The following is a 24,819-nucleotide window of genomic DNA, read 5'->3' on the forward strand; positions in this document are numbered from 1 at the left end:
CTATGGGCAAGTGTGCTTCCAGCTCCTCAGCAGGTACTATCTGGGCTGTTGCTTCCCAGCTGGAAGCCCTGGTAGTTCCCACTTGTACCACTGTGTAGCTTCTCAAGTGATGGCACAGCAAGGAGCAGCCCCTTCTTCCAGACCAGAGGCAATTTGTGGTACCTCTTTTCCACTCCAAGGGCAGTCTCAGTGCTAGGGCCCTTCCTCTTATCACCCCTCCTCTAGAGCTTTGCAGCTAGAAAACAAGATTGCTCACTCTTCACTTGGCAGTCCCTTATTTAAGCATCCAGAGTACCTTTGCTTTCCAGAACTATGACCTTGTGTTCACTTGTTGGTGATGCATTATATCCTAACCCCCTGCAAACATGCACACTGCAGTGTATACTACAGTATATTCCTAGATGTATCAACTTTATAACTCAGCTTATTAAAATGTTATCCTAACCACCTATCCAAATGGTTCTGCATCAGCAATATATCTCATTAGTGATTACACTGGCAGTCTGTGTAATCCCCAGACTTCCTGAGTAGCTATCTCCTTCTTGATCGCTGACCAAAAATAGGACCAAGAGCCAAGTCACAGCAACGTTTTAATGATAATTCTCTGCTTGACATTTGTGAGTCTGAAACCCAGAAAATAAGTTTTTTATAGTTAAATGAGAGGAATACAAACACAGTTTATATTCTAACTCAAACTAACAAACGGTACATACTGCCTTAACAGAAAAAAGAAAGCATTACCTCCTTTGCTGAACAATTTGTAATAAAATAAAGGAAAAAAAATAGCACACTCCATTTTACTCTCCACCCACACTGGTTAGTATTACATTACTCTCTCAATTTGTAACTGACTGAATTCCAAGTCAGATATTTTATTGTTTTTTATACGACCTCCCTTTTTGTTCTTTAACAATTGTGGCATCCACTTCACCTTTCAAATCTGGAAGAGCACTTGCTTTTTCAGCCTTGCAGAACAGCAGTGCTCAAAACTTATTAAAAATACCAACAGCAACTGTTGATAAGTTTCTTTGATAGCCCTTTAAAAACTCTTGAATGCAAATTGTCCAGACTTGATGATTTGAAAAATCTGCAATTTCAGTCAGTGCATAGAACTTGTCTTCAGTAGCTATTAATCAACATCCTGGAGCTGTTGCTGGAATAAGAATGTCTGTGCTACTAAAATCATGAGATGGTAACTATTGAATGGTTTAATTGTCCAACAACCTGTCCAATTTTCTGTGTTATGACATTAAATGACTAGCAAATTGCCTCAACAGCCCAAACAGATTTCATTAGCAGGGCTTCCAGATACACTTCAAAAACTCTCTACCTCTTATAGCTGAGATTTCTCCTCATATCCTTTTGTACTCCAATAAAGTAGCTGTTTTCAGGTGATTTTCACTGACAGCAGATTCTCAGTGACAATGATGCTGTCTGAACCCTAGGTAAAGCACCAGCAGTTCTGAATCCTCAGCTCCACAGCATACTCAAGCTTCCAGACCCGGAGTTCCAGGAGAATAATGGAAGTTGAGGAGAAATTTAGGTTATTTTCCAAAAGGAAACAAGCAGGACAGCATGAGGGGCAGATACATGCTCATCCTTGGATTTGTTTTGCTATGTAGCTGATGGACAGCAGCACTGCATTTTCACTGGCTCCAGGACAGTTTTTCTGTCTGAGAAGAAAACTAAAAACTCCACAGATTGCCTTCCTGGCACAGCCCAAAGGATGAATAACTTAGAAATGGAGTACTACTGCTACAGCCACTCTCTTAAATGTGTGCAAGAGTGTGTTTAGTGTATTTTCTGACTTAACTGCAACCAAAACAAAACCCTTGCCATTGCTGGATTCAAGCAGTATTCCTCCCCTGAATGGCTAATCCCAGCAAAAAGGTGACACTAACAATTTGTCAGCAAGCAAGTGTACACCTGTAGAGTACAGGTGCACAGGGCACAGCCAGGGGCAGATCACTGATGGCATGGCAGAGCACACAAGTTGCTTTGTCTCAATCCAAGTGGGAAGGAAGAACCAGGACACATCCCAGCTACCAGGAACAGCGTGGCCAGCAGGTCCAGGGAAGGGATTCTGCCCCTGTACTCAGCCCTGGTGAGGCCACACCTGGAGTCCTGTGTCCAGTTCTGGGCCCCTCAGTTCAGGAAGGAGATTGAGGTCCTGGAGCAGGTCCAAAGGAGGGCAACCAGGCTGGTGAAGGGACTCCAGCACAGATCCTATGAGGAGAGGCTGAGGGAGCTGGGGCTGTTCAGCCTGGAGAAGAGGAGGCTCAGGGGAGACCTCATCACTCTCTACAACTCCCTGAAATGAGGGGGTAGCCAGGGGGGGGTTGGTCTCTTTTCCCAGGCAACTCTCAGCAAGACAAGAGGGCACGGTCTCAAGTTGTGCCGGGGGAGGTTTAGGTTGGACATTAGAAAGAATTTCTTTACTGAGAGGGTGATCAGACATTGAAATGGGCTGCCCAGGGAAGTGGTGGATTCTCCATCCCTGGAGATATTTAAAAAGAGACTGGATGTGGCACTCAGTGCCATGGGCTGGTAACTGCAGTGGTAGTGGATCAAGGGTTGGACTTGATGATCTCTGAGGTCCCTTCCAACCCAGCCAATTCTGTGATTCTATGATTCTACTGTTCACCTGGCACAGAACACAAAGACTCTCAGAACACAAGAGCTGTCTAAGCCTCCAGACTCAACTGCAAGAAATACTTGCATGCATTCACCAAAATTAACTTTCAGATGATCTTCCAGAGGATGGACAAAGAGACAGAAAAAATGAAATCCAGTTCTTCAAGTGACACCTTCAGAAAACACCGAGCCATATGAAACCACTGAAATATTCCCTGCCTCACTAGAACTACATGCACTGCAATACCACCAAGTGCACACGAAGAATGAGGGCTCTTTGGAAAAGTTGTCTTTGGCAACAGAAAGTGGAAAATTTTCAGAGATATGCCAGCCTTCAACTTGTGCAACAGATGACTGTCAGCTGCAGCAAAGTAAAGTTACATGGGTTTGTGGAGATGAAAATTTCACAGCACCTCTACATTTTTCAAGTCTCAAAGGTTTAAATGTAAATATTCATGATCTCCACTGAGTATATTTTCTACATCAAATTGATTTTGAATATTTTATCCTACAAACCACTAAACTGCTTTTGCATGATGTTTCAAAGAATATTTACTCATTCACACAAGTGGAAAATTTCAGCCACAACTGTTAGAATGTTCAGAAGATGATGAACACAAAAAGCTGAGCAGATACTGTAACTACCATCTCTTAAAATACAAACAGTGTAGCTGGCCATGAAAAACTTCATATCCTTTATAAATCCCAGCTCTTCTTGAAAATCCCTACTTATTTGTGCCAGGACATTGCTGGTTCAAAGTATTTCAATCGCTGTGTAAGATGAAGACACCACAGAAATCATTCTTGTAGGGTTTAACAATGTAGGGTTCAACAATGTAGTTTTGCATGATATAAGCACATTAACTGAATTTTCAATCACTTGACAATAAATGTGAATGGAAGTCTCTGGTAATGTTGAAAAAAAATTTTTAAAAAATCATTCTCAAAAGCAATTGGCTGATTCACTCTCTCAGTTGTTCACTCAGTAATTGTGAAAGGAGCTAATTTTGAAAAAGTCCAAATGTTTATAGAATTAGAAACCAGTTGAAATCTCCTCTACTGAAGTTATGGTAAACATGTCAACGGCATCAAAGAGTTAAAAGTAAAACCATGACTAATTCCTGGTAAAGCAAACCTAATGAATAATATCTGCTTAACATATCACATACATCAGTAGAAAAAAATTAGCATATCAGTGCTAGAGATACCCCGACAAGGAAAACAGTGAGTAAAAAGAAAGCATTTAATTCTACTAGATTAATTTAATAAAATATTATAGTGATGAGTCTATCAATAAACAACCCTAGAGACAGTGGTAGCAGTAAAAATAAAATATTTAGAAATAGAACAGAAGAATTTGCAGAAGAATAACCTGACTTATCACTGCTAATGAAGAGACATCTACCTGTAAAGTGAAAAAATACATCTTGAAAAAGATGGGACCTCCTCTCCAGGTCCAGCCCAAGGTAAGCGCTGCCTCCCGCCCATGCTGGGGAATGCATCCCGCGGCTCACTCCCCAAGGGAAGCCACACAGATATGTGGAGAGCTCTCCCTTTCCTGCTTCAAGCTGCAGATGTTTAAAGGGGAAATCTTTTTTCCACGAGGCAAGGGAGAACAAGCCTCAAAACACAGATTCATGGCCAGAAGACAGCCATTTGATTCAAGCGTGCTCTGCCTGTGCTTGCCCCCTCCCCGTACCCAAGTGTTGCTAAGCTATAATGTTAAGTGATGCTCCAAGCTATCTGTAGGCATGCTAACCCTTTGTTCTGCTGAACAAACTGATGCCAGACAGCCTTGGTGACTTAAAAAAAAATCACTGGCATAAAGGCTAAAGTCCCCTCTTTAAAACAGCTTTTATTTATGGCACAGAGAAAGGCAAAAAGCAAAACCTAAGCAGGCTGCAGTTCTTGTGCTGGTACAGAAATTCGCATCGACTGCAAAGGGAAGCTTTCACCCCAAACTTGTAACAGGCTTCAGTATCCCTTTCAGAGTACCTTCTGTGGAAGCATCTTACCACTGCATCCATGCCCTATAAACAAGGAATACATATGTGCACACATTCAATAGACAACACTCCTCTTTTACAGGCAGGAACACCTTTCCTTTCAGTATCGTGCTGATGAATGCATTAAGTACTGTAATCAGTACCAAAAAAAAAATAAAATAAAATGTGAAAAGCCCCTTTCTGAAAACTTAAATCCTTGAAACATAAATGAAGCTACCTGTTTAGCCCCATAAGAACTAAGCATGATTTGGCCAGCTGATAACTCAAATATAACTTCAAGTTTTAAAAATAAGGCGTTATTTAGACTAGCAGTATTTATTTCTGTGACTAACCCCCAAAACTACACAAACTTGTGAAAGACTTAAAGAGAGAGACAAACAGTTTTATGCCCTTCTTCCCTTACACAGTTAAATGCAAATTCTCCTTTACAGTCATATTCCTGATATCTCCCTGCATACACAGCTCACACGCCACCTACTGCAAACCCGAGCTGACAGTCAGAGTAATGCTCTCAGCATTTCCATTCCAACATCGTGCCGGAGCTGAATAAAGGTGCTTCTTTTTCTAAAAAAAAAATTTTAAATCTCTTTGCAGGCTGACAAGAACAAAGCAAGATAGCTGCCTTTTTGTCCTAGCTTGGATAATGGAGAGAAAAACAAACAGAAGAGAAAAGGAATGCGATGAAAAACACAGCAACTCCGAAGGCTGTGAGCAAGACAAGGACTATAAAACATCTCTGATTACCCTGAACGTTGGTGGCTACCTATATATCACACAAAAACAGACACTAACCAAGTATCCAGATTCTTTTCTGGAAGGAATCATAAATGGAAAAATAATGTGCCCATTTGATGCAGATGGTCATTACTTCATAGACAGAGATGGACTCCTTTTCAGACACATTCTCAACTTCCTACGAAATGGAGAACTTCTTCTACCAGAAGGGTTTCGAGAAAACCAACTTTTGGCACAAGAAGCAGATTTTTTCCAGCTTAAGGTACTCTCGGATGCAGTGAAATCAAGGTGGGAGAAGGAGCAGCTAGCATCTCGAGAGACTACTTTCCTGGAAATTACTGACAGCCACGACCGTTCACAAGGACTTAGAATCTTTTGCAATGCTCCTGATTTCATTGCAAAAATAAAATCCAGAATAGTACTCGTGTCCAAAAGCAGGCTGGATGGATTTCCAGAGGAGTTTTCGGTCTCTTCAAATATTATTCAATTCAAGTACTTCATAAAGTCTGAAAATGGTACACGGCTCGTACTGAAGGAGGACAACACCTTCGTCTGCACCCTGGAAACTCTTAAGTTTGAGGCTATCATGATGGCTTTAAAATGTGGATTTAGACTGCTGACCAGTCTGGATTGTTCAAAAGGGTCAATTGTTCACAGTGATGCACTTCATTTTATCAAATAATCAAAAAGGCAAAGGAAACCAGCATGCAGCCAGCAAACCTCCTTGACCTGCAGCCTCCTGGCATTACAGATAATGTATCTAACTAGCCTTGTACCACAGAGCTCGGCTGCTGATCAATTGATGTGAGCTAATGGTATGTAAATCTCATAATGACATCCATCTCTGGCTTACTTCAGCTGAATGAAAAATTTATGCCTGAATTTAATAAAAAAAATTATCGGCTAAACATTGTAAATACAGATTGAATGCTTTATGTTGTTTGTAATCCGTGTTTTCTCGATGCTGTCTTTCAACCAGAGAGTCTTAGCTGGATTTTTTGTGTTCTTGTATGACTAACACACATACACTGACTGCTCTGCTGAACAGCAGTGAGAGTATTTTCATATAATAAGGAGGTTTAAAATGTTTTGCTTACAACAAATTCAGAATGGATTTTAACTGGAATAAATGATTTTGAATGTTCATTACTGTTCATGCTAATCTATCGTACTGAATTTGCAAAAAACATAATTGCAAGGGGGGGTTAAATTAATCAGCTTGATTTTAAAGTGAAATGATTTCTCAGCTCACTTAAAACCGAATTTATAGCTGTGCTCCTACATTAATAACAATTAAAAGAAACACTTAAAATAACAAAATAATGCTAGGGGGATAAATTTTATTATTGGGAATGAGTGGTATCTCCACAGAATGTTAAATTTTCTAATTATAGATACATAGCAAATGGCTAATAATAACATAGGACAAAGTTTCACGTAACAGGTTTTCACTAATGACATCCTAGGAAGCTAAGGACACTATTTCTTCCTACTCATTTGTGCTGGTAAGGAAAGGCAATTACCAGAGCCCTTGCTTTGCACCATGGCTTACTAAAAGCAACTTGTACTATTAGTTTTCAATAGACCACCTGCTGGCATTTAAGATGCATCAGTCTCAGTAGCAGAATAAATGCCTTCTTTCTCCTCAGCTTCACTATTTATCAAATCTTTTCATTTATAATTTAAACAAATTTTTAATAGCTTCTATGGAACAACTGTAACTAACTTAACCATAAGCATTACAAATCAATTATTCTGCAAAAACAAACTGAAAAATCATCACAAAAGGCAAAAAGAAGGTGGACTACCTCCAAGTTTAAGCTTTGCCCATCACTGAATCTAACCATTACTCACAGCTCAAACAAACCCAAAATTCAATTAAAATGCTATTAAAGAATGAAAAAAGAACAAGGTAGTTTCTCAACTTCCCAAAACATCAATTTTGTATAGAAAAAAATATTAAGAGTATCAACAAAATGCAGTACAATCCATAGTATAAGTCACAGCAAAGTACAGCTAATACAACCTTTTTCTTTTGGATTTTAGAGGATAAAAATCCATCATTAGTAGTACAGGGAATGCAAATGCAACATCCACTTATCCCTCAACTCTCTTTCACTTGTAACATTCAATGGATACTGTTAACTGAGTCAAATTCCCTCAAAAAGAGCGAATCTGCATCTCCAGACCAGGCAGCAGAGACTGAAACATATTTCAAGAAGACATTATCAAATAGGGGAATCCAACTTCTCCAGAATACTTAATCAGAATAAACCCACTGTCCAGAAACAATTAACTTTCCTATTCGGTCCCCATGTTACAGACTTACAGGTTTTAAAAGATGTGGTTCAAAGTGGAACTCTTTCAAACTGAACAATCAGATTATTCTACATTTCAGGCATACAAGTTGAAGAACTGTTCTGGAACCCCAATATTTCTCCAAGTTTGTCCAAATGCATTGACTATCTACAAATAAAAGTTATATAGTAAAATACAATTCCTTACATAATTCTTTTATGCTCCTAAGCCATCCCAGCTAGCACTCCATCACTGTGTGTCATCTTCCCTCCTTCCCCCCCTCAAGTTAATTTCATGATGATATAATAAAAAAAAAATCATTATCCACTAATCTTGCATGCACAAGAATCCATAGGAAATCTGTGGAAAGTAAATGTGAAAACTACCCTAAAAGAAATAAAAAATCCTGATCTTCTACGACAAGAACTAGAAACACCATCACACACAACAATTCTTTGACAAGCCCTTTGTGTTAACAATGTTCTACATGAGCACTGAAAAGTGACAAGACAATCTAACAAAGCTCCCTAACTAATCTACAAGTTTTAAAGTGTGCTCTCAGTGCTGTCAAATACACAGCCTGCAGAACCACAAAGTCTGGAGGAGGCTGTTGCTCCTAGGATGTCAAATCATCCACTTAAACACTTTTGGTTATTAACCTTTGATTGAGATGTAAAATGGCATGGCAGTTGAAAAGAAAAAAAAGAGCAAAAATCAGTTTTAATTTCAAACCATTAGTATATGTTAACTAATCCAGACTGTGGTTGCTTGCCTTTTAGTTAGGCTCTTAGGATGCTCAATACCAAGAAAACAGCACTTCCAGTATCAGAAAGCAGTAACAGTTTTTTGTTATGCATGACTTCACTCAGGAAAAAGTAGTAAAGAATTTGATGGTTACACTTTTGTTATTGAAAATACTTTTGGAATATAGGCTACTTACAAGCTGGCAATCACAAAAAAAATTCAGATCATCAGAAATACCTTCTGATAATAGTTTACAGCTATAGTTAAAAGATTTACTGGAAAGTTTTAATTTTTCAGGCCTTTGATTCAGAGTACCTACTTCCCTCTTAAGCCATACAAAAAGAAATGCTTTTTAAAGTGAAAAATGTACTAATCACTAGTCAAAATAATTTTTTTTTAAAATTATTATTATGATTATTTCATTTAAAGCTCAATGGTTCATTCCATTAAACACTTTTCACTGCATTTTTTCTTATTTCTGTGTAAATAGCACTGACATCCATGGCATACAAGTCATCTCCTGTAATACTAACTTCAATCTTCTTGTCTTTTCCCATTTTCATGGGCACTCATTCAACTCTACAGGTGTCAGGGTTTGAAATTTTTATTTGCCATCTCTGATTGAAGTCACTCAGCTGCTTGATTCACATAACAGAAAAAGAAGGAAGATTGAGGTGACAAAATCATTCTCTTACCTGTAGACATTAAACAAATCCACAAAGACACTGGTGTATCACAGTGTCTATAATCAAGATGCTTCAAACTAGTTATACACATGAATAATTTTTCAGTCTGGGGTGGGCAAGTGCCTTGGTATGGTACATGAACAAAATGACCATGTAAAACTTCCATAATGTTTCCTTTTGACTTCTTAAATATATTCAATATAACAAATGTATTTTGCATACATTCAGTCACTCAGGTGGAAGTTTGTGTTCCACCACTCTACGCTATGCCAGAAAAGGTACTGGGTTATATATTAGTTATCTTTTATGTCTTTTCTTTAAGGCTCAAAATTGCATATTTCATACTACTATGACAATGAGAAAGCTGCAAAATCAAGTGCTTAAGTTAAAAATACTGGAAGTTGTTCTAACAACATTACTTGGAATGTAGTGTGCATGCAAAGTCTTTATTTCTACTCATCTTTCTCTCATTAAGGGCTGGATCACAATGAACTTATTGGAACAGTCCAACAAATAGCAGCAAGGAACAACAACTTCTGTAATTTCTTTGATGATTTGCAGTTGCTTGGGTAGAAGTAAAATGGAACTTCTTCCCCCTTCCCTAAAGGGGCACTTAACCTGCTCCCATGCAGGTCAGTTCTTGGGAGAGAAACAGGTCCACCAAGCTGACAATTCAGAAGGGAAAAAGGGAGGTTAAGGCAGCACTCACCTCCACACATTGAAAAAAGGATATCCCTGCCCCTATGAGTTCCCTGAAACAGAGCTAAATTGACCAAAATACCCATTCTATTCCTTTCTCTCACACTTGTATGCCCATCATTTCTGTTGCTGGAGCCAATGGCTCTTTTATCAGTACACTGGCATAGTTATTACCTATTTGTTTTCTTCCTACATAGGGATAAAACGTAAGAGTGGCTGCACTATGTCAGACTAAGGTCTATCTAGCCCAGTGTCCCCTGGTAACTGTGAACTGTTTCCACCCTCTTATCCTTCACAACTCTAGGCAGAATCCCCATTTCTGATCCTTTGATCCTCACATCCTCCCCTTATCCTCTCTTCCTCCCACATCCTACAACTATTTTTTGTTTTTCTCCATACCCCTACCTGTCACCAGGAGGGCTGTGGGCCTTGGTTACAGTTGAGCAGTAGCCTGACTCAAGAGGAGAAATCAGTAAAGACAGCAGCCAAAAAGTGGATGCCTAGGAAGGAATCTAAGAACCAGAGGGAAAAAACCACAAGTGGAACTGAATGTACCCTCAGCAAGCGACAACACCAAGCTGTGTGGTGTGGCTGACAGACTGGAGGGAAGGGATGCCACCCAGAGGGACCCTGACAGGCTGGAGAGGTGGGCCCATGCCAACCTCATGAAGTTCAACAAAACCAAGTACAAGGTCCTACATCTGAGTCGAGGCAATCCTAAGCACAAATACAGAGAATGGACTGAGAACAGACTTGAGTAAGGACTGGTGGGTGTTGGTTGATAAGAAGCTCAATGTAAGCCAGCAGTGTGCACTTGCAACCTCGGAAAGACAACCACAGCCTGTGCTGCATCAGAAGAAGCACGACCAGCAGGTTGAGAGAGGTGATTCGCCCCCTCTTCACCCTCATGAGACCCCACCTGGAGTGCTGTGTCCAGGTCGGGAACCCTCAACACAAAAGGAACACAGAGCTCTTGGAGCTGTGGAGAAGGGCCACAATCAGAGGACTGGGGCACCTTTCCTATGTAGACAGGCTGAGAAAGTTGGGGTCGTTTAGCCTGGTGAAGAAAAGGCTCCAGGGAGACCTTACAGCAGCCTTCCAGTACCTGAAGGGGCCTGCAGAAAAGCTGGGGAGGGACTTCTTACAAGACCATGTAGTGACAGGAGAAGGGGCAATGGTTTTAAACTGGAAGAGAGTAGATTTATGTTAGACATTAGGAAGAAATTCTTCACCCTGAGGGTGGTGAGACTGTGGTCTTCTGTGTGCCCAGAAGAGCTGTACACACTCCCTCCCTGGGAGTGTTCAAGGCCAGGTTGGATGGGACCTTGAGCAACCTGGTCTGGTGGGAGGTGTCCCTGCCCATGGTGGGGGGTTTGGAACTGGATGATCTTTAAGATCCCTGCCAACCCAAACCACTCTCTGATTCTATGATGCTCCCTTGAAGTATTCCCTCAGTCTCCAGCCACTTAACTGCCCAGTGACTTCTGGAGCCAGATGTGGTTTCCTGGAGGTAGCCTGGATGCTGTGAAATGCACAGGCTGTGCAACAAGGTCAAATGACACCTCAAACTCTGCACCTTCAGTACCTGCTCTTTCAGTAAACCACGTTTCACAGCATTGTAATTGCACTATTGACATTTTCAAATACTAATTTTTTATTTTTAATTGTGTTTTTGCATTCATACCTCTTACAATGAAGTAAGTGACAACTGGTCACTTCTTTTCTAGAATATTTAATATTTCTTTAGACCTTAAAAGAGGAAATAAATTACATCATTTGCAGCAACCAGTGGCATTGTTATTTTCACCTGTTACTTAAAAGCATTACAAGGCTTCCATTTAACAAGATGGCAACAGCTCAGAAAAATTATGTTCCTCCTTCTCTCCCCATTAGTATGCAAGCAGAGTAAGGGCAGGCAACAAACATTACAATTTAATAGTGGCAGTTCCTCTTCCACAGATTTATTTGTGTAGAAGGGTCATCTTGCCCTGATTCTGTTGATGAATGAATCAGGATTGGGGACAAATAGGACCTGTTAACTTGAGTCTGTGACAAAATAAATGTTTTTTTCTTAGGCTAGAATTTTTTTATCTTTTCTGGTTAACTATTGCCTAACCTTAATTTAATCTTCTGTCCTACAACACGGCAGAAATTCTTAGACTGACAGGAAAGTGCTAGTTAAAAAAATGAAAGTATTTTCATTTGGAGATATAAGCTTGCATCATTTACTAGGTTTAAACAAAAGCAATAGATAAGGCAAAAGAAATTTAAGATCAGAATATCAACCTTATCATTTTTAATTATTTTTAAAATAGTCATTCTGTAAGTCCCACATATCATAGAACATTGTCTCAAACCTTGCCCCTATAACATCATTCACAATAACATGTCAGAAAATGAGAAGCATGGCAAGGACTGGGGAAGGTAGGAGGGAGATGTACAGAGACATCTGAGGAAAGCAGATGAGCAAGCACTCAGAAAAAGAAAGCACAGTTGCCTTTCTGTAAGAAATTCCATAATATCCTGTAGAATGAGACAGTGATTTCTTTTCCTAACAATGTGTGTAGTAGGAGTACCACACACAGCAAAAGCAACAGTCTTCCAAAAAGCTGTTTCTATCTGTGCTGGTAACAGCTTAACATCATTGCCATTATCATTTAACACCACGTTTGTTCATTTTAAGCTTCAGAAAAGAATACTGCACTGCCACTTCAGAAACAAAACAGTTCACAAAGCTGAATAATTACAGCTGTAAACAGCAGCTACTCCTTTAAAACACTACTAGGACATCCATGTTTAGCATGTTAAGGTTTCAAAACCAAGTAGTTAGAAGAGGACTGTTATAAACCAACCATTCTGAAGGTCTATAAACTTCTGATAATGCTAAAAATTGACTACAGTATTGCCCTGTTTAGTAGTGGTGTGACTTTGGGGAACATAAATTTGGTTTATGAAAAGTTCATGAAACCCATCACTTTTCTGGACATTAAAGGGAGATTCCACTGGTTCCAGGCCAAGCAAGCACTGTTTCAGTTACCTGAAAAACTAGGTCACTAGGCTTCTCCAGGGTACATCTTTTTTGCCCTTGACACCACCTCATTCTAAGACTGCAACAGCAGCTTTGATCCAGGTCTGGAAAACCTGGCTAGAAGACAGTGGCAGGTTTTCTTGCTTATATCTGAAGGGACATCCTGTGTAAGGGGGTGGAACTTCAGCAGCTGCAGGAGTACACCAAGGAGATGACAATTCAGATTTAAAAGCCCAAAGCTGCTTGCTAGGGAAATACCTCAGAAGATGCTGTTGAAGGAGCATGCTAGAGCTGTGGGTCTGATGGTCAGGGAAGCTTGCAGTACTGGACTGCTCAAAAAGCAAAGACAAGGAGGAAGAAACGTGGTGAGAGAGCCTACAACATCTGAGCATTACGAGAGGAAGAGAAGGACCAAGGGAGTCTGTGTCAGTGACTATCACCTGAGGTCCTTGGGTTTATGGAGAACACAGATGCCCACATCAGTGCAACACTGAGGTTGTACAACACAAGTAATGTCTGATTTTCCTGAAATCAACTTATCTTTTGGCTTTCCCTATGCCATGTCTCAGAAAGGCAATTTTCCTTTTTTTAGCAGCAGTGGAAGGAATTACCGTTTTTTAAAAATTGTTAATAGAAAACAAGCTACAAATCTACTGCTGCAGCTCCACAGAAAGCTGCTTGTTATCTCAAAGAAGGTTTTTTATTTTGTGCCATAGAAAACAGATGAAAAAAAAAATAGGTCAGAGGTGGGTACAAGAGTCAGTCAATTAGGAAGAAAAAATTAGGCAAACAAACTAGCAATGAACAGCCTAAGCATCAAAAAACAAACACAGAACAAGCAACTGTAACACCAAACCCAGTAATTTATTTCCTCTCTACTACTTAAATAAAGCCTTTGACAAGTACTAGGGATAAAGCAGTACCGTTTCTCAATGCTGAAACTGGTAATCTCAGAGGAGACAAATTTAAGGTACCAAAAGCCAGGGTGATAAGAATCAGCTAAACAGACAAAAAGGCACTCTCAGATTAGGAGTTTTATCAATACTAACTTCATCTAACACCTGCAGCACTGTGATATTTGCAACTCATTTCCTAAAACAAAGAGCAAATTATGTTCTTTCCCAACAGGGAAGAAACACAACATCTAGGCTATTTGGTGCCTCCTCATATCATGATAAAAGTCCACCTCTATCAGACTTTTCTGCCATGCACAGATGATGAGTTTAGGGTTTCCCCACAGAGTGCAGTGGTGCAGAATCCCTAAGACAACCTGCATGAGTAAGGCAATATGCTGTACTACAGCTACACAATGCTCTTGCTTCTGTGTCACCACAGCTGTTGGTAAGATGCTGGGGCTGGAAAAGCCTTATAGCTCAGGAAGGGCATCAACTGAGCTCTGCAGGACTGCTTCTGGACTCAAGCACAGAGAAAGCTCAGGTCCTGCAGTGCTGCAGCCTCCCACACTCTTGCAGATGTAAGGCAGAACTTGAGCAGAGCTGCTCTTGCCATTCCCTTCACTACCCTTCCCCTCAGAAGTTATTTCCATGGTTAAAACCAAGAAACCTCAACTATCCCTGATGTAAGCTGCATAACAACAGTACAGAACTGAGGGGAAAAAAAATAGGGAAAAAGAACCAGAGCTTGAGAGTAATAGTACTGGGCCAGGCTGAAGGTCTGCTTTGCTTAGCATTGCAGCTCCAGCAAAGTGGCCAAAGGCAGATATCCATGAAGAAGGGGAGGGACAGAGCATGTATGTATGGTTCCCCTACTGGGTATGCATCCAGTGTGCACCAGGCTTTTGTGCTTTGAGTTCTCATAAACCAAATGTCCTCTCAATCCGGGCACCCTTTGGTGAATTTTCTTTCACTTATCTCTTTCGTGTCCTCTAAGGTCATGTAAGCCTTTAGCAAATACCACCTTCACATCCACAGTTTCTGGCAAGGAATTCAATAGCTCAATTATGCTCTGAGTGCAGAACTCCTCCTTATTTACTTTGAAACTGCCTCCTGCTAGCTTTACATCTGCTACACACTGGCCTTGTACCGGCCAAGGCGTCGAGCATTTGATCTCTCTCTGTCCCTTTGATCCATCATTCAAGGCTCCAATTTGCAATACTGCAGAGGTCTGAACCCATCAAATGAGATTGTGCCAGTGGGTGAGTGAACTGCAGTAATCATCAAAATCCCTCACAGAAGGCAAGCACAATCTGTGGAGTCATGATCTGTGATGCCAGGCAAGGCTGAAATTCTTGGGATTTCTCTAGAGTCAGAAAGACCAAAAATTCTGATATGAGCCAAAAGCATCGAATATTTTGTTCAAGCTGGATGTGGACATTGCTGAAGGACAGGACAGGCTCATGGGATTAATTCCCACTGTTTTATATTGAGTTCTGTTCTCAGTATAGAGACTGTGACAATAAATACATCGGTACTGCTCAGAAAAATATAAACGTTAGAGTCGTCATCCAGAATACTAAAATAAATAGCCAGACCCTGAGGACACAAAGGCCAATTATGCAAGTTCTCAAAAAAATGAACTCCAGTTAGTGCTGATATTCATTAAATCCATGCCCTTTTTGCTGGTCTAACAGTGCACCTTCCCTGATTCTCCATAATATTTATTATAACCAGTATGACAGACTTTGACTAAATATATCTTAAAGCAGAAATTGTTGCTGGTTTTATGTTCCAACAGCTACAAATGGAGTCTCATTACTGATTATGGTTCCTGAAAAACTACTGGGAAGCTAATATTTTAAAGTTCTGTTGCATTTATCTGCCAACAAAAGCAGTTTTATATTCTAGTCAAAAACTCCGTGGCTTGAAAATGGCAGATGCCATAACTAAGTTATCTTCAGCACAGTTTCAAGCTAGTATTTAAATCAAGTATTACTTTTTATTCCTCCAGATGGTAATTTTTCAGTTAGAATTTCACTTTTGAGTATATCTATGTTAACCTCTTAATAGTGCAAAAAATCTAATGTCTATATAGCAGCCCTATACAGTTCTAGTTCATAATGTAAGAACAATAATTTGATGATTTTACTTTGTTTATCAAAGTGCTTACCCTAAATTCAAAATATCCCAACCCACATATAAGCAACACCTGAATTATTTTTTATTGCAACATCAAAAAAATGAAGTGAGTTTCAACTACAGACAATTCAAGTTTTGCATATTGGTATCTGCAGTCAAACACATACATTCACAATTGACAATATTTTAATAGTAGGTTTACTGTCTGCAGCAGCTCAGGTTATTTATTCCTTTTACCCAAAGTCAGATCAGAAATGGTCCCAATGGTGCCTCTCTCCCTTCACTATAAGGCATTTGTATTACTCACTGGCAGGTTTAGGGAACAGAGATGACTAACACCTTGTACTAAAGCATTTTCAGTCCTGAAAGCTGCTATTTGCTATGTTTAATATAAGTTTAATGTCAAAGAGTTCACAAGCTGAAATCTGGATACTACAGGAGTAGTATCAGAGTTTCACAGAATGGGTTTCACAGTAGGTTCAGAGTTTCACAGAATGGGTTGGGTTGGAAGGGACCTTAAAGATCACCTCATTCCAACCCCCCCTGCATGGGCAGGGAGCACCAGGTTGCTCCAACCTGGCCTTGAACATTTCCAGGGAGGGGGCAGCCACAACTTCCTTGGGCAACCTGTGCCAGTGCCTCACCACTCACACAGGAAAGAACAGGTTCAGGAACTTCAATTAGCAGGTTGTACATTAACAATATTAGAAGTACACATTCTGGAAGAAAAAGGAGTGTCTGTATACAAACCTAGAATACCCCCTCACAAAGAAAATAAAATAACACAAACAATAGTGTGCCTCCAAAACTACATTATCAAAGTTTAGGCAGCATCATAATCCCATGCAACTTCCATTTAATGCACTTCCACAAGGACAGCATCTAATTACATTTGCTCTTACATGAGAACGCATTTCTTCACCTGCATTCTCAGCAAACTACACAGGTAGCAGCTTTTGGGTTATTTTTATGTGGGGGAGGAGGGGCAGGTCACACAAATGCTTGGCTTTTACACCTTCTGTAGACACAACAGCACTTTTGCAAACACATGCTTGGGTTTAAGTCACTCCTTCAGCATCATATAGGAACAAGAAGAGCCAATTCTCATTTCCCTTTTCCTTTACCTATGTAATTTGCTATAACCCTTTCACATTTAACAGAAACCAGCCTTCAGGCACTACACAGCACTGGCTGAATCCCTCAGCACTGTTCCTCAGATGCAGTAATCAAGAAGGATTTTTGTATGGAAAAACTGATCTAAAATTGTATATATGATCTCAAACTGTATACATGCAAAAGGAGCTCAAATTTAGATTAGTTAAAGGAAAATCCCTAAGTGCTTGTTAAATAAAAGACCATTGGATCTCCCTGAGCTACAAATCATTAAAGGCTGGAAGAAGTATTCTGGGGAGGTCCCAATATGCTTCTGTGTTGGTCTTGTATTCTTATCATGGCATCTGCAATTGGCCACCATTGAGGACAGGATACCAGCTAAATGGTTTCTGGTCTGACCCAGAAATTTGTCTCTCTCCAAATGGTACCCAGCAGAGAAAACACACTGGCAAAATCTTGCTTTTTGGTAAGTAGTTGGCAACTGGCCCAGCAATAAATAAAAATGTCATATATAATCCTAAAGATTTAGGACTTAAGCTCTGAAGACTGACAGTACCCTCCCAATGTAAAAATGCAGGGGAGCTTTTTAAGAATGCAAGTCAAAGAACTTTTTAATGTTGTCTCATTAATTTCCTTTATTTACTTTCTAACTACAAATAAGACATATTTTATTACCACGATGCCTAAAAGCAGCCATTAGTGTCTTGTGCTACATAAATACAGAGAAGACATCATCATTGCCTCAAAAGTACTTATCATAGGCCAAGATAAAGTAGATCAACAGCAAAATGGAGCACTCAGTAACCTGAGCTAACACTTAAGAGGTACCTTGGAAAAGGTCATCCAAGTTCCAGGATCATTTTGAGAAAAAAGTGAGTAAGCAAGTAAGTGCAACTGATGGCTGAGAGTCCTCCTTTAAATGCCCCAGTGTTACCAACTACCATCACTCAAACTAAATCCACGACCAACTTGATTCCAGTATCAAAATTCTCATTAATTTTAGCAGTTAACATCTCAAGATGTTTTACAGGTGATATCCCACAGCAGTGAGTCTCAGTTTTCCAGTGACATAAAATACTAATCTTTAGCCCTTCTTTACATTAAACCAGCATCACAACTGACATATAATTGGAGTGAGCAGATTTCAATGAGTAACCAAGAAAATTTTCAACCTATAAAATACATCTTGGGTTCAGTTCAAGTCTACAGACTATAACTACTACTACTCTACTCTCCTAACACTACTCTTTTGACATGCATAAGCCAGTTTAATAAAAATCATTTCAGGTTACAAAGAATACAAAGAATCCTCTCATATAAAAAACAAACCCCATAGCCTAGCCAGGCACAAAGCATACACTTGATGCTGAAATACAATTCAAATGGAAGTCAAATATTTGCAAAACAGACATGTTAAAGGACTGAAAAAATTCTGTCAGGGAGATATTTTGAAAACCCACTAGCATTAGTTTTACATTTAGGAATTTAAGAACTGTTTTTTAAGAAAGGCAGGAGTATGACACTCTTTCCAGCCCACCTAATATCTCTGCCATTACCTATCAGGAGTGCCAGCCCAGTCGCAGTATTATCTACCCTGTGAGCATCAGAGATAATCCTTCTACTAACAAGACTGAGATTTGTCTATATATTTTGCATTAACTGTCTCTAGTTTCCCAGGTTCACAGGCTTTTGCTAACACTGGCACTTATTTGCAGTAGTATGTTCATAGAATCATAGAATTGGCTGGGTTGGAAGGGACCTCAGAGATCATCAAGTCCAACCCTTGATCCACTACCACTGCAGTTCCCAGCCCATGGCACTGAGTGCCACATCCAGTCTCTTTTGAAATATCTCCAGGGATGGAGAATCCACCACTTCCCTGGGCAGCCCATTCCAATGCCTGATCACCCTCTCAGTAAAGAAATTCTTTCTAATGTCCAACCTAAACCTCCCCTGGCACAACTTGAGACCGTGCCCTCTTGTCTTGCTGAGAGTTGCCTGGGAAAAGAGACCAACCCCCCCCTGGCTACCCCCTCCTTTCAGGGAGTTGTAGAGAGTGATGAGGTCTCCCCTGAGCCTCCTCTTCTCCACGCTGAACAGCCCCAGCTCCCTCAGCCTCTCCTCATAGGATCTGTGCTGGATCCCTTCACCAGCCTGGTTGCCCTCCTTTGGACCTGCTCCAGGACCTCCATCTCCTTTCTAAACTGAGGGGCCCAGAACTGGACACAGGACTTGAGGTGTGGCCTCACCAGGGCTGTTAATAATATTTTCGAAACTTCTCTTTAATAAAAGCAGTAACAAAAGCAGAAAAGGGGATTTTTATTAAACACTACTAGGCACTGTAAAATTGGCATGCTGTCATGCACCTACCTGGGAATTTCAGTAATGGAAACCCAAAAGCTTTAACCAAAAAGAAGGGAACAGAGCCTCAGGATAGGTCTGTTCACATGGATGGGGACATTTGCAGACACTTGTGTTATAGTCAGATTTCCTGCAATTGTCTTCTTTAGTGACTGTAAAGGAAGCCTGCACAGACTGCCTCTGACCTGAAATAAAATCTTTAGGATACCAGGTACCTATAGGATTATAAGCATGCTGCCCATTTCACAAAAAAACAAACCAAAACAAAAAAAACCCACAAACCAAAACAAAAAAACCCAAACAAAACCCAACAGCAACCAAAAAAATCAACTACCCAAAGGTACTTTCATACTTTCATTTACAACTGAACTGTGTAAGAACATCACACTTCCACTACAGAAACTGCAGTAGAAGAAGCACTCCTAGAATTTTAACTGAACTTCTAACATCATTGGATTAATATGTAACAGACAGGTAGTAACTGTGAACTAACCATTTTTTACTCCTTTCAAAGAATTTATAGATTTTTCACAATAAGTATTTTTTTCATCAGAAAAACTGTATTTGGATTAAAGTATTAATAATTGAACACTATTTTTCTTATTGCATAGTGTATGCAATTAAAATCAAATAACAAAAGACTGGCAAATTTTCTACCAACTTTCCAACAAGGAGGAGAGAATTAAAACTAAAAGATACAGACAACCAATTTAAAGTAATTTTTCAATATTCTATATACAATATAGAAACACAGTAAGATACCTCATTTTCTTTTCAATGTACTGATTGCTTGAAAACAGAAAAGATGTAGTCATAAGGAAATTTTAAGTGTTTCAAAGAAAGTGTCCACACTCACCAGTGCTGCTGCTTTCAGATTTGTCTTCTGGTTGGCCTTCTGGGAAAACAAAACAAAACAAAACAATGAATAAAAAAGTAAAGGTAATATTTCTGTGCTCATTATTTGAGATTACACCTAAAAAGTGAATTGCAAAGCAAAGAACAATAAATTATGAAACACATCAAAATCACTACGTTTGATTAATATTTAGAAACTTACTTTCTGAAGAATAACTTGCCACAGGGAGAGACAAAAAAGCCTTCTCCAACTTATTTAATAAGAGAAGTTCACTAGACTTCCAGTTGAGCTCTGCAGGCAAGAACTCATACATTCATACAAAATCAGTAATATTACACCTAAGCAATGAATGCTGTCCATGTAACTCACTGCTCACTCTAAACAGATAAATACTATTTTTGCATATTAAAAAAACCAACCAACCAACCAAGGTTCTGCAGAAGAATGCTCTTAATTAGTATTAGGTACATTTTTTAACTCAATAAACATCTCCTCTACCCTTTTTGCAGCTCATGCAAGGATTTTTTTCCTAGATCATTTCTCTTCCTCAGTGGCCCTCAAATAGTCCTATAGCCCAACTCATTATGCACAAAAACCACACACAATCATAAAAATTTTCTGTTCCACAGAGCATAGAATCAAAGTATTTATGAAGGAACAAATGAGACAAGTGTAGCAAAGTGACTTGCAAAAAAATTATAACTAGAGAGAATGGCAGATTCAGAGTCATAAACAACTTTCTATATCAAACTCCAGGCCAGCACCTCAAGAGATGGCAGCCAGTGGATGTATTTTGGTGGAGGTCTAACACTTACAAGTCCTATGAAACTAAAGCCCTACATAGGTTTGTCAGCCTGTAATTTGACTGCTTCTCCCACATTTGTCCTTTTTATGCATCTTCAAAGGCAGAGAATAAAAAAAAATAATTATTTATTAAGAATAGTTAAAAATGGTCAAATATACTTGTCCTTAGCTTTCAACTTAAGAGATGTCACAGCTATCATCACAGATTATTTACTTGTAGGCAAGAGTGAGTTACTGCTCTATCTAGGAGAGTAGTTTTTGAGCATTTCTGCCAATTACAGGCAGCAGCAGAACTGAAAACATGAAGTATTTGACAAAATCTTTTTTCTCATCACTGATTGTTGGTGGCTTTCAGGGGTGATGGCCCTGTTTACTCACTGAGATGGCCGACAGGCTGAGGAGTAATTCAAATGGAAACAGCAGTATCTTACAGATCCTCCTTTCTTTCCTGGTGGTTCATCAGTCCTAGCAGCAGAAGGCACAAACCTTCTCACTCAGAAAATGTAATTCCATGGGGCCATGAGCATTCACACAGCAAGTTAAGATCCCTGCCAACTTTCAGATATACATGCAGAAGAGCCTTTTTGCAGAAAACCATGTATTTTCTCAGTGACCTTTTTTTTGGTGTGTATTTAGCACATTACAGCACAATGCTATTACCCAATGGATATCCCCACTCAGATGTAACTTAATTAAGGAAGCATTCAGTTCACAGGCAAGAAGCAAAGAGGATGTAATGAAGAATGTGCAAATCAACTAAGATACCAATCCCTGCCTGGGCTGAGATGCAAGTAGCAGCTGGATTCAAAGCTGTTTCTTTTTAACTCTGTTTCAAAACCTAGCTACCCAGCCAGAACTGCTGCTTAAGACATAACACTTAAAAATTGTTAATGGTATCTATTATTAAAGTAACAATAAACGTGTATCATATCTACAGAGGGAGTGTGTGCTCATTTGTCTGCATGTAGCAACAGAATCTGCCCTCTACAGCAGAGACTATAAAGAAAAATTCAAGCCTCTCAAAAAAGTAGGATTTTTATTTTCCTCATTGTTACACAATTTATTTTGGTTACAATTAGGTCACAAGTCTCTGCTCCAAAAATCTTCTCATCACTCATACCATGAAGAAGGGAAAGGAAGTTGTACTCTATCTACTCAATATATTTTACCAATGAAGATTACAGTGGCTCAGCCTTCTCACCAACATGCAAGATTCACAGATAAATGTCAACACAGTGGGGCTGTTTGGTTTTGTTGTAGTTGTTGATTTATTTGTGGGGACAAGGTTGGGGGAGGTGGGTGCTTTTTTACACATACATCCGTGACTGGGAAAAAATAATGAAATTTAAAATCACTGAAGCAGGCAGAAAGCCAATCCTATTCCTGTCACACTGAGCCCATTCAAAGATCCCGTATATTTTGTGCATTATTTCCTCAGTTGTTTAAATTTGTACAGGAATTAACAGTCTATATTTTTAATAACAAAAATTTAAAGAAAAGCTTACCTCTGTCAGCTAGCAAAACTAAAATACAGTAATTTGTTAATCCTTGAAACACCAATATAAAATAAGTAAATAAATTTCCATTTTTTATAGAAGGAAAAGAGAGATGATGCATGTAGTCCCAATTTTTTTAAAAACTGGAGTATTTGTGCCACAATAATACATACAAAGTCTTGTCTCATCAAAATGTTGTCTGTAATTAAACTACCTTGAGCCCCATATTCTACTTTTCTGATCAGGGGTTTTATCTTCTTTAGGATCCTCACAAATGTTTGGAAATTTGTAGAAATGCCAGAGATCAGAGAGGCTGCTGTTGCTTCTATTTCTTTTGATGATGAGGCTGCTGATAGGTTTCCCTATTCTGCTAACAGCAGTCTCTGCAAGACTGAAGTACATAAAGGAACAAAGAAGGTTTAAGTAAGACCCCTAAACATTGTGGAGACTCAAATGTGTGGTTAAGTGTCAGCCTGAACAAACAGAGACAACTGGAAAATACTGTTAAAGTAGACAGGTGTATGTCAAAACCACTCAGCAGGCAAGAGCTAAGACAGCAGAATGGCAAGGGAGGGTATTATTTCCTAAGTAAGAGCTTGATGAAAAATCTGACAAGTCAAACATTCATCTAATATGATTTGAAGTTGTTTCACAAAGCACCAAGATTCTGAGCACTTTGGATTTTCATGGAAACAAAAGTAATTATGGGAGTTACTACTTTAATGAAAGAAAAACCTTCTAAGATTTTTATTCCTCTTTCTTCCCTTCACATTTCTTTAAACATCTGGATATATCTGATATTCCAAACTACAAATGTACAAAGCACAGAATAGAAACCTCTAAATATTCATTTTCACTGAAATACAACCAGACATTGTAAGTTACATAGTAGGAGTAATTAATGTACAACCCAGGAAAGGTCCTTTCATATTTGAGAAGCTGTTTAAAGGAAGAAAAGCTCAACCCAAAACAAGGAGAGAATATTTAAGGCGAGTGGGAAAAAAGAAGCTGTTCTAAGGTATGTAGGCAGTTATGCCTATTATTGAACAGGAATAAAACTAATATTAATTTCACAGATTGAGACTCTGAAAGAAGACTCAGAAAATTGGAGAATGTAATGTTAAAAGCCAGCAACCTTCTGTGAAGCAAGAAAGAGTGAAACAACCCATGCATGAATGCTGCTCAGAAATAAAAGGTCTAGTAGTCAGTTCTCTATGGAATTGTCTCAACTCTTTACTTTCAGTAAGAGGGAAGAAGCCTGAAGGAATGTGAAGTCACTAAAGTAGACATTAAGGCAATCACATTTATAAAGGAGGAGGTGTGAAGATATATTCAAAATTTCAACAAAATTAGTAATCTCACCCAACTTTATAGACATATCTTACACTTTGTTTGTGCCTTCAATGAAAAATCTTCCTCTCCACCCATCAGTCCTTTTAAAGTTATGGATGCAATTGCCTGCAAACATCTGTGTTTTCCCAAGCCACATTAATAGCACATTTTTCCAAGAACTAGCTCAGTAACAAACTGTCCTCATTATCTATAACATAGATACTTTTTTATATATATATTTGGAGCCACCATTCCTAGACTACTTGATGGCAGAAAAATTAAGCAAGAGGCAATTAAAGCAGTTAAGGAATTAATTTATAATCCCAATCAGAAAAGTTTGCTGCTAAAGGTTTAACAAAAGCACGCTGCCTTTCCTTCAACCAAGAAGGAAACTGTTGAAGTATAGCACTTCATTATGCCAAAAGTGTCTGCTCAGAAAAAAAACAATTTTAACCAAATTTAACTATATCAAACCCATGACTTGCCCTTAAGCACTTCCTTGCTATACAGGCTTAAGACAAAACCACTTGGTTCAATACAACACCCTGAAATATATGCAAAATGCTCTCTTTCCCTCCCGCCCCAAAAATTACAGCTATGATAACTGATGACAAAGATAAGATTAAATGACTGGAAGCACAAATAGCATTGTTGCATAGCAACTCTTGATGTACATATGGTGATGTTTATGGAACAGAATGTAGTTCATATTTAATGCAGAAATACTACTGAAACCAGCCTAGACAGCAAGACCTAGACAGCAAGAGACAACTGTGCTCTGGATCCCTCTGCAGTCATCACAGAAGCCACTCTTCCCACCAGCTTTCCTAAACTGATGTTCAGGAACACCACCACCACCACAGGACAAATTACTGATTTGTCCAGCAATGAAGACAGCTTAATATCCCACATGTGCAAACAGCCTTGCAAGGGCAGGGAGATGATATTTTGCAATTTCAGAGCACATTGTACTACTCTGCATTATTCATTAC

At 39.2% G+C, this 24,819-nt stretch overlaps 2 protein-coding genes across 2 annotated transcripts in view; one reads left to right on the plus strand and one right to left on the minus strand.

Annotated features, from left to right (window-relative positions):
- The window catches only part of GTF2F2 (general transcription factor IIF subunit 2), a 92,274-nt gene that overhangs the window by 55,363 nt on the left and 12,092 nt on the right, over positions 1-24,819 (minus strand). Inside the window, exon 5 of the mRNA XM_071739800.1 lies at positions 20,196-20,234. Coding sequence (XP_071595901.1) covers positions 20,196-20,234 — 39 coding nt within the window. The remainder of the gene's footprint in view (positions 1-20,195; positions 20,235-24,819) is intronic.
- On the plus strand, positions 5,105-6,521 carry KCTD4 (potassium channel tetramerization domain containing 4). Its single transcript, XM_071734394.1, has one exon. The coding sequence runs from the start codon at positions 5,284-5,286 to the stop codon at positions 6,055-6,057; it is 774 nt and encodes a 257-aa protein (XP_071590495.1). The 5' UTR covers positions 5,105-5,283; the 3' UTR covers positions 6,058-6,521.

Source organism: Heliangelus exortis, chromosome 1 (assembly GCF_036169615.1).
Source record: "Heliangelus exortis chromosome 1, bHelExo1.hap1, whole genome shotgun sequence".
NCBI classification, from domain to species: domain Eukaryota; kingdom Metazoa; phylum Chordata; class Aves; order Apodiformes; family Trochilidae; genus Heliangelus; species Heliangelus exortis.